Source organism: Malus domestica, chromosome 11, assembly GCF_042453785.1.
Source record: "Malus domestica chromosome 11, GDT2T_hap1".
Taxonomy (NCBI): domain Eukaryota; kingdom Viridiplantae; phylum Streptophyta; class Magnoliopsida; order Rosales; family Rosaceae; genus Malus; species Malus domestica.
In genome coordinates this window covers 30,051,821-30,063,059 of record NC_091671.1, presented here as the reverse complement: position 1 = coordinate 30,063,059, position 11,239 = coordinate 30,051,821, and the positions used below count along the sequence as shown (strand labels likewise).

The 11,239-nt window shown below is 35.8% G+C and overlaps 1 protein-coding gene across 2 annotated transcripts; it reads left to right on the top strand.

The window, feature by feature from the left end:
* Positions 1-3,811: 3,811 nt before the first annotated feature.
* Positions 3,812-9,093, top strand: LOC103448488 (syntaxin-61). 2 transcript variants are annotated; one of them, XM_029088909.2, is made up of 8 exons: positions 3,812-3,951; positions 4,798-4,877; positions 5,202-5,315; positions 7,047-7,160; positions 7,530-7,714; positions 8,243-8,333; positions 8,546-8,611; positions 8,768-9,093. In XM_029088909.2, the coding sequence occupies exons 2-8, from the start codon at positions 4,824-4,826 to the stop codon at positions 8,876-8,878; spliced, it is 735 nt and encodes a 244-aa protein (XP_028944742.1). In that variant the 5' UTR covers positions 3,812-3,951; positions 4,798-4,823; the 3' UTR covers positions 8,879-9,093. The 2 variants fall into 2 exon arrangements, with proteins under 2 accessions (XP_028944742.1, XP_028944743.1); XM_029088910.2 differs by having other exon boundaries at positions 3,836-3,951; positions 7,043-7,160.
* The last annotated feature ends 2,146 nt before the right edge of the window (positions 9,094-11,239 follow it).

The following is an 11,239-nucleotide window of genomic DNA, read 5'->3' as shown; positions in this document are numbered from 1 at the left end:
AGTCTCATAGGTCCAGGCAATAAACACCCAACCTAGACCCATTATTGGCTTCACCAAGCAAGATGCCGAAGTCGTCGACTTTCCGCATGACGACGCATTAGTGGTATCTATCCAATTAGCCTATGTTTTAGTCGACAGAACGATGGTTGGCAACAGAAGTACAGTCAACCTACTTCAGCTTTCAGTAATTCAGAAGATAGGCCTGGAAATCATAATTATATGCCAAAAAAGGTACTCACCGGATTCAACGAACACACCTCGACTGCCATCGGTGATATTACACTTGACGTAAGAACACTCCAGTTTTCTCAAAGCAGATGTTCACGATAATAAGTGACATGTCTCCTTACAATGGGATTATAGGGTAACCTTGGCTGATAAAGTTAGATGCCGTAACCTCCGTCAAGTATAAAAAAATCTGATTTCGCATCCCTGGATGAGTCGAAGAAATCAAGTCTGACCAGGCTATATCTTGACGATGCACTGTGTAAGTACTGAATGAGTAAAAAAAGAAGACCTTTACCCCCATAAAGGCTACCGAGGTCTAAAAGGACGACGAAGCTACCAAATAACAATTACAGAAGACAGATCAATAAAATGGTGTCTAAATCAATGCATTAGTAGACGAGACGGGATGGAAACCCGAAGAGGATGTCGAGCACATCATTCTTAATCCCCAGCAGCCGGAGAAAACTGTTAGAATCGGCTCACGTTTGAGCCCGAAAGAAAAGGAGGAACTCACAACTTTCCTTAAGGAAAATCATTACGTCTTTGCATGGTCACCTTCTGACATGCTAGGCATCGACCCTAAGATAGCTTGCCATAAGCTGCACATGGACCCTACTGCCAAACTGGTGATCCAAAAAAGAAGACATTTCGCACCCGAACTAGTGGCAATCATAGAAGCGGAAATCGACAAGCTAATGGAGGCTGGATTCATAGAAGAGATAGCACACTTAGCATGGCTTGCCAACGTCATGCTAGTAATGAAGAAAGAGAAAGGCAAATTGAGGGTTTGCATATACTACACCGACCTCAACAAAGCATGCCCAAATGTTCCTTATCCAGTTCCCCGAATCAATCTATTAGTAGATTCAACTTCTAGGAACCAGCTGCTCAGTTTCTTGGATGCATACTCTGGCTACAACCAAATAGCCATGCATAAGCCCGACAAAGAGTGTGTTCGTGATCGAGCGAGATGTCTACTGTTACAAGGTCATGCATTTTTGCCTCAAGAACGTTGGAGCCTACCAACGACTGGTGAACATGATTTTTAAGATGCAAATTAGAGTAACCATGAAGGTCTATATCGATGACATCATGGTGAAGGGTAAGCAGCGATTAGACCACGTCGGCAACTTGGCGGAAACTTTCGACATCCTTAGAAAGTACAAGATGAAGCTCAATCTCGCCAAATACATATTCGGAGTATCTTAATGCAGATTTTTAGGGTACCTAGTAACCCAACGAGGAATTGAAGCACATCCCAAGCAAATTTGAGTGATCTTAGAGATAAACTTTCTAACTACCTTGAAGGAGATCCAAAGCTTGATCGGACAAGCAAACGCGCTCAATCGCTTCCTTTTGCGGTCCACTGATCAATGCAAGCATGTTTTCAAAGTAATCAAGAGGGCACATCGAGACAAATGAGATGATGAATGCGAAAAAGCTTTCCAATACTTGAAGAAATATCTCACATCACCTCCCTATCCAAGCCAGAAGCAGCGGTGGATTTATACATCTATTGGTTGTTTCGGAAGTAGCAGTGAGTTCTGCCCTCATACGAGAAGAGTTGGAGGCCTAACGACGGGTATTTTACACTTATGAAGCTTTTCTCGATGTGGAAACTAGATATTTGAAGATTGAGAAATTAAATTTGGCACTAGTTGTTGCAGCTTAGAAGCTCAAACCATCTTTTCAAGCTCATATAGTCATCGTCATGACTCAGTATCCTCTACGATCAATCCTACATGCTTCTCAATGAGTAATGAAATAGGCGTTGGAACTTGGCCAATATGGCTTAGTTTTACGACCCTGTACGGTAATAAAGGCCCAAGCCTTGGTGGACTTCATAACAGAATTAAAGCCTAGCCTAGGCAACGTGATAGAGCTGCCCAACAATGCCCCGGAGGCAACCGAGCATGCCCTAGCCCCTACTTCACCTGATGGAGACTTCTGGCATTTGTACGTCGATGGCGCATCCAACCAAGGTTCTAAAAAACGCTAGACGTTAGTCGGGCGACGAGTTGGCGCTTAGTGCCGAGGCGCCTAGGCAGGGTCTAGACGGGTGCCTGGGCAGATTTAGGTAAATTTATTGTATATCTTGTAAATAAATGCATGACACTTACAAAAAATTATACTTGTATGAAATTCATGAATAAGATAATAAAAAATGATAAAATGCAAAAAGAGTATCCAACAAGTCCAAAATTTAAAAACACATTAAGCATATATGCGATATAACCATAGTGATGAGTATTGTAGGATGACAAATGTACAACAAGTTCACAATTTTAAACCACTTAGACTTAGATAGGATTTTTTATTTTATTTTTTAATTTCATTAAAAATAAAAAATAAAAACCGCCTAACCCACCTAGCCGCCTAGCCCGCCTAGGCGCCGCCTAGAGCCCATCCGATTTTTCCAACCAATTTGCAAGAAAATGCCTCGGCTCACCACCGCCTAGTGCCTAGCTGCCGCCTAGGCTATTTTTTAGAACATTGGTAAATGGTGGACACATGCTGGAAGGAATTTAGAGAAAATAGAGTCTTTGTTGACTTCTCTCTCTGTTTCTCCCTCGCCTTGTTCTTTTCTCCTTGATTTTTGCACAACTACAAAAGATAAAGGTGAAATTAAAAACCTAGTGAAATTTAAACACAATGAAATACTTACCCAGTGAAAATTTCCATCTCTTCTTCTCTAAATCTGAAACCACGAACAGCTTTTTTGTTCTTATTGACAAAAAGGTCCGGGTCTACAATTCATCCAATACTTGTTCATAGTAATAAAATGTGTTAAAAAAAAATGGACCAAAAAGCAAAGAAGAAACAATCAAGAAATTAAGGCGAGGGAAGTGATAAACAATGACACTGTAAAATTTTAAAACCATCTGAATCGGCGGTGGTGGTGGCGGTTCTGAACCAGCGGCGGTGGCTTAGTTAGAGCAAGAGAGAAAGACAGAATGAGTGCTTGAATTGGGAGAGGAGCTTGGGCGAAGAAGAGAGATCATAATTTTGTAACCGAACAAATAGAGTAGAGAAGTTATGAAGCTCGTAGTATATTTTTTTGTTTCAAGGGTATTTTTGTTTAAAACTTTTTGGTGAGACCTTAAGACACCAAAATTAATGGCTGACTTTCTAATATTAGAGATGATAAAAGTATCCCTGCTATTTTGTTTGCATTATTTTCAATTAGTAGTAGATTTTTTTGTTTCAAGGGTGTTTTTGTCTAAAACTTTTTAGTGAAGTCTTAGGACACCAAATTAATTGCTGGCTTTCTAATATTAGAGAGATTTTTTTTTTTCTGTTTTGTTTCTAATTTTTTTGACAAAAGTATCCCTGCTATTTTGGTTGCATTATATTCAGTCAGTAGTAGATTTTTTTGTTTCAAGGGTTTTTTGTCTAAAACTTGTTGGTGAAGGCTTAAGACACCAAAATTGAGTGTATCTTTTCTAATATTAAAGATTAGAGATGTATTAAAAAAAAAACTACTACGGCTTACGTCGTTTCAACCAATAATAAGAATATAGGATATATGGGATCCATAAAAATAATATACGGGCCTTTCTGGGCCTTGGTAAAAGTTAAAGCTCTTCCATGTCCAAAACCGAAGCCCACACAATTCTTCTCTCACAACTTCGTCTTCTCAATACTTCTTCGTCTGCTTCCGTGCATTAGTCCTCACGAGGATCTCACACATCAGGTCCCCGTCTCTCCGTTCAGTCCGTACAGGTATCCCCTCCATCACTATTCTCAATTTTTTCTGTCCCATATATATATATATATATATATATATGTATATGCTGTTTCAAATCGGAATTTTGGTGTATTGGGCGAGAATTTTGATTCGTATAACGTGTTCGGTATGCGGAAAATCAGTCAGGTTATTCAATTTTTGGGTGATTTTGATCTGAAATTCTGTCTGATTAGTTACTTATCCGACGTGGAGAATGAATTCAATGATTTGATCAGTTGTTAATGTGATTAAGCAATTCGTATGCATATGATATGCTTAAGTGGATCTAATTCAGCTAATTATCCAAGTAATTTGTACTTTCATTCTTCGATGCAGTTGTATGTCACTAATGAATGTCGAAAATTCCTTGTTTGAATCTGCTTGTTGTAGGACTTGATTATTTTTGTGTATGATCAACTTGTAATTATATTTTTTCGGGAATATAGTGTGGCATTGATGGCAATTGATGATTGTTGATTTTTCATGACATTAAGGATTACTCGGTTGCCATTTCAAAAAAATTATTAAATAGAAAGAAAAAACAAACTCATTTGCATATTTGGAAATGTAAAATGAAGGAAAAGGTACAGATCGGTTCTACTTAAAACTCATTTGGATATTCGGAAATCGAGTTTCAGTTCATGCTAATCAAAATGTAGTGGGGCTAAGGCCGACCAAACACTTTTCACTAACTCTTGCTGAATGTTCTGTTTCAGTTGATTTATTTAGTGGATCTTTCAGTAGAATTGAATTTCTTGTTTATATATGCATGTATTCTCATGTTTAGTTGCAGTTAGGGATATGGTTTTTCTAACGGAAGTTTCTTTTTTGGATGCTCATAGGATAGATTAGTTCCTTAAGGTTCACAATGCCATCAGCACAAGATCCGTTCTATGTTGTGAAAGAGGAGATTCAAGAATCTGTAAGTTGTCAAATTACTTAAGTCATTTGGAAGCTCCTGGAATGATGTACAATTTATATGTTTCATTTGATACATATTATCCAGTTCAAAGTCCCCCTTTAGTAGACTCGTATGCTCTCTTTGGAGTATTACTTTCCGCTCTTCACACACACACACACACACACGCATACAAACCCAGATGCCTCAACACACTGTCATCCACATCTTCCAATTTTTTACTGACAGATGATTTTGGTATTGAGTATATGTGCAGAATTTTTTTTTCTGCGCATTATGTTTGAGAGTAGGAATTAATCCGGGCTATGACATTTCCTTCTTGAATAGATTGATAAGTTGCAGTCTTCTTTTCACCAATGGGAGCGTATTTCATCTGATAATGGAGAGCAAGCACATCTCACAAAGGAGCTGCTTGCTTCTTGTGGTAGCATTGAATGGCAGGTGCGTTAATACTTTCACATGTGATTTAATTCTATCTGTGTTTCTCTATTATAAAGAATGGATCATAGGTGGTTGTCAGTGCTGTGACGCAGGAGTTGGCATATAACCAAAATATGGGACTTTTAGTGGCACATTGATGACCACATGGATGTCTGAATGAAACATTAGAAATAGCTGGTAACACATAACAATTTCAGTTGTATTTGTTGAATATTCATGAACATATCAATAACGACTGAAATGTTGCAACTGAGTTTCAGTGCACTGAAATTTTCTTCTCAATGTGAATGGCCTGTCATAGAAACTGTGATTAGTTAAACAAGAGAGTTGATTCTTTACTTCTTGGAAATAGGGCTTCACGTTTTCAGCTTTTTTTCACCCAAAACTGTGAAAATAAGCTGTTTTTAAGTGTTTACCAAACACCTTTTTTTGCTCAGCTTTTGTTTATACCCACTTTTTATAAAAGCACATCAGTACCAAACCAGTACTAAAACCATTTAAATTGGGTTTGTCAGTAGGACGATTTCTCAAAATAATTAAAGAAATAGAGTACTGTATTCAATTTATCATTTTAAGTATAGCTTATTATATGTCGATAGCTCAAATGAAAATATCTGTTAAAAAGGTCGTACCCAGTGCACAAGGCTCCCGCTTTACGCAGGGTCTGGGAGAGGTAAATGTCGGCTAGCCTTACCCCCATTTATGGAGAGGCTGCTCCCAAAAATGAAAATATCTGTTATTGTAGCAAATTTCCCTTGACCTCAGACATGTACAGCATTGAGATTTTTTGTGGTATTAAGCCCAAGAATTGGTTATGTGTTACTTCGTCAACAAGACTGCACAAATACTCATCTAAAAAGAAAAACGGAAAATATAGAAGATGAACCCATGTGACCGACTAATGGTTATTTACTGTATCCATCCATTAACCACTCTGTTAACCAAATATGTTAAAATAAAATTCATTCCCACAGTTGGTGCACAAAGGGATGAAACATCCAACGTATGCTTTTATTTTTTTTATGTGCTAAATATTGGGTTTAGGGCCGAAGGGGTAAAGGAAGACCTAGGAAGACTTTGGAAGAGACCTAAGAAAAGACTTAGAGTACTTGGATCTAACGAAAGACGTGGCACAGAACCGAGCTCAATGGCGTTCTAGGATTCATACAGCTGACCCCACTTAGTGCGAAAAGGCTTTGTTGTTGTTGTTGTTGTGCTAAATATTGAGGACTAAATGACTAAAGGTAGTTTCTACACTGTAGTAGAAGCATTAGATCGATACTGGTTAGTGGTGTGCGCTAAATTAACTTTACATGTCATATACTTGATACATCAAAGATTGGTTTAGCAAATCTTTAAGTTTCCTTCAAATTTTCATATTTTTTAAAAGCAAGGGAAATCTTATTGGCACTCCAAAAATTTCATTGTGCACTCCTTACAAGTGTATTTTTCTTTTTAAATGTAGAAGGTTTGGAGTGATTTGGAATGCTAATAACAATTCTCAAAAAATATATTTATTGATCTCTATACATCCATTGAAAACTCTGTAAATCCAATCCAATAATAGTTTTGTAGACCGACATTTTGTTCTTGTCAGAGATAAGGTGACTTGGGGTGCAATGTAATTTTCTTGTTTTTGTATTTTCAATCCTTTCTTTTCCCGAACCTATGTTAATAATTTAATTCAACTTCTGTTTGCAACTACTGAAAGCATGCTTTCTTGATAGGAAGGTAGATGAGTTGAACAAAGCAATTTCTGTAGCAGCTAGAGATCCGACATGGTATGGCATTGATGAAGTAGAACTTGAAAAACGAAGAAGATGGACAAGCACTGCTTGTGCCCAGGTATAATTGTATCGTGTGTTAAGCTGTACTCTTTTGAACATTTTAGTGACTGTGAAGATCTCATATCTGGTAATTCTCGTTACCTGTGGTGTTGTCATAAGTCATAACAAACCTTGTCTTGATGACTTACAATTACCCACATCTTTTACTAACGGCTCAGTCTGAGTGTGGGGTTCTCACGTTCTGAGTGTGGGGTTTTGTGACCAGAAATATAGCTTCAATTTTTCTGTGTTTTCTCGATATTTTATTGCATAATGATCCTTTGTGCGGTTTACGCTCTGCTGTGTATTTGTACAGCATATTACACGGTTGCTTTTTTCCTTTGGATGACTGTACGGCAGTTCCTCAATTAATCAAATAGTTTATCAGGTGGGTTCTGTAAAGAAAGCAGTGGAAGCTGGAAAGGAGTCTTCTGGAACTAGCGTGAATGGGATGCGTCGAGAACTAATGAGGCTGACGAATTCTCAGGAGACCAATAGATCCAACCAGTATGCTGCACAACATAACGACGACTTCATAACTTCAGAATCAGATAGACAATTGCTTCTCATAAAGTAAGGTTTTGACTTTTCTTTTTGTTTTATATTTTTCAACCTTTCACACTCAATTCGCTTTCAATTGACACATATATGTGGCACACATAGATGGTGACAAATTATCATTCTATTGTTTGGGAAGTGTTTGCTAAATTCAACGGTTGGCGGGCGCTTGTTCATACTTCATACTTTATACAAGCTGGAATGAATTGTCTTCGTTGTTTATTAAAATTATTGAATTAATCATCGGAATTACGAAGGCTTTTAAATTCTAAAAGGAAAATATAGAGATTCTCTTTGGGTCAAATCATCCAAGCTTGTAATTTGATGGTAAACCTTTTTTGTTATCATAAATACGGAGTTGTATGCACCTTTTATCAAATGTCGCTAATTGAAATCTGAATTCCCCTTGTTCCTCTCTCCCTCACTGAGTTTCGAAAAATGCTTTCTAACTGAAGGCAATTTTTTTTTCTTTCCCGAACTTTAGCCAGTTGTCTGTATAACTCTGTTTCTTTTGATCTTATGTCTGTCAATTGATGCTTGTAGGCAACAGGATGAGGAGTTGGACCAACTTAGTGCAAGTGTGGAGAGAATTGGAGGTGTTGGACTTACTATTCATGAAGAGCTCCTCGCACAGGTAAGAATTTTGTATATCACTGTACAGTATTGTGATTACTACATATGAACTGTGAATAATATGATGGAATGGGAGCAACAGAAAACAGATGAGCATTTTGATGCATTTCTGAACGTGTATCTATTACTTGCAAATGAGCTCTTTCCGCCCTGCACTTCAAGTCGTTCTTGCCACTTTCATTTACTAAATTCTTAAGTGTTTTGGTGCTTCAGGAGAAGATTATAGATGAATTGGGCACGGAAATGGACGGTACATCAAATCGTCTTGATTTTGTTCAGGTGAGTTTTTGTTGACTTGATAGATTCTCCTACCAAGAGATTCCGTCCACTGGAATAGTTTCGCTTTTATTTTCTTCAGCTTGCTAATTGACTGAAATATATAATTACTGATCCCAGAAGAGATGAAAAGATTTATCGCTTTTCTGATTTTTGCAGAAAAAAGTGGCTACAGTGATGAAGAAGGCAGGTGTAAAGGGCCAGTTAATGATGATTCTATTTTTACTCGTCCTGTTCATCATCCTTTTTGTATTGGTCTTCCTCACCTAGTCTGAAGAATGGAACACGTCTTCCGTGGGGGAGGGATCAGCCTTCCAGAAAGAACTGTGGAACTCTCAAGTACAGAATTTACTGGATACACTAGGTTTGTTCGTATAAGCGTTATTTTTTTAAGGTTCTTATAAGTTTTGAGGTCGATCAGAATTTGATGTTGAACAACCAGAGTTGGACGATGAATGTGAAACAGAAGCTTTATATTTGTTTTATTTGTTTTATTTGTTTATTACTTGGGACTTCTCTGTCAAAAGTAGGTCTGGCAATTCCTGACACGACCTGATAACCCGACACACACGACCCGAAATTAACAGGTGTTTGAGTCGACACGATAATGAATCGGGTATTATCGGGTAACCCGATAAGCACCTGTTAAGATAACGGGTTGGTTCGGGTATACACGTGGGTAACACGATACACGATAAACAGAATATTAATTTAATAATTTTATAACCCTAAAAAATACTATAATAATTATATATATTAATTTAACAATTTTATACCCCTAAAAAGTTTAAAACTATAATAATTATATATATAAATATATATTAAATTAACTATAATAATTATATATACTATAATAATTATACCCCCAAAATATTAACTATAATAATTATATATATATATATATATATTAAATTTTAAATTAAATTTTATACCCCTAAAAAAACTATAATAATTATACGTACAAAATAAATAGATTTAAATCTACATAATAAATATATATATATATATATATATATATATACACACCATTGAACTTGATGGGATACACGAAACTAACTTCAACGATCAAACCGTCAAACTTGTTTATATATGCTTCGAGATCGCATATGCCAAAAATCACAAAAAACAAACATTCACAGATTAAGTAATGAGACAAAACTTTTCGACAGTTATAAAACAAAAAATCACGATTTAACGGTTATTTTAACTCTGATTTTGATGATTTTTTACAACTACACTTGTTGACCCTATACGAATACAATGAATAAATTCGATTGTCAATTTAAAATATTTACACAAGTGGATGATACCACAAAATCTTATGTTATACTTAATGAAAGTATAAATAAATTCTAAGTGTTAGTGAATCTATCGTTTTGATGGGATACGAATTCTATGAAATTAATTTCAACGATCCAACCATCAATCTTGTTTGTATATGCTTCGAGATCACATACGCCAAAAATCACAAAAAACAAACATTCAGAGATCAAGTAACAAGACAAAACTTTTCGACGGTTATAAAACAAAAAATCACGATTTAACGGTTATTTTAACTTCGATTTTGATAATTTTTACAACTACACTTGTCGACCCTATACGAATACAATTAATGAATTCGATCGTCAATTTAAAATATTTACACAAGTGGATACCACAAAATCTTATTTTATACTTAATGAAGGTATAAATAAACTCGAAGTGTTAGTGAATCTATCGTTTTGATGGGATACAAATTCTATGAAACTAATTTCAATGATCAAACCGTCAAACTTGTTTGTATATACTTCGAGATCGCATACGCCAAAAATCACAAAAAACAAACATGCAGAGATCAAGTAATGAGACAAAACTTTTCGATGGTTATAAAACAAAAAATCACGATTTAACGGTTATTTTAACTTCAATTTTGATGATTTTTTACAACTACACTTGTTGACCCTATACGAATACAATGAATGAATTCGATCGTCAATTTAAAACATTTATACAAGTGGATAACACAAAATCCTATGTTATACTTAATGAAAGTATAAATAAACTCTAAGTGTTAGTGAATCCATCGTTTTGATGGGATACGAATTCTATGAAACTAATTTCAACGATCAAACCGTCAAACTTGTTTGTATATGCTTCGAGATCACATACGCCAAAAATCACAAAAAACAAACATTCACAGATCAAGTAATGAGACAAAACTTTTCAACGGTTATAAAACAAAAAATCACGATTTAACGGTTATTTTAACTTCGATTTTGATGATTTTTTACAACTACACTTGTTGACCCTATACGAATACAATGAATGAATTCGATCGTCAATTTAAATTATTTACACAAGTGGATACCACAAAATCTTATTTTATACTTAATGAAAAATATAAATAAACTCTAAGTGTTAGTGAATCTATCGTTTTGATGGGATACAAATTCTATGAAACTAATTTCAACGATTCAACCGTCAAACTTGTTTGTATATGCTTTGAGATCGCATACGCCAAAAATCACAAAAAACAAACATTCACAGATCAAGTAATGAGACAAAACCTTTCGACGGTTATAAAACAAAAAATCACAATTTAACGGTTATTTTAACTCCGATTTTGATGATTTTTTACAACTACACTTGTTA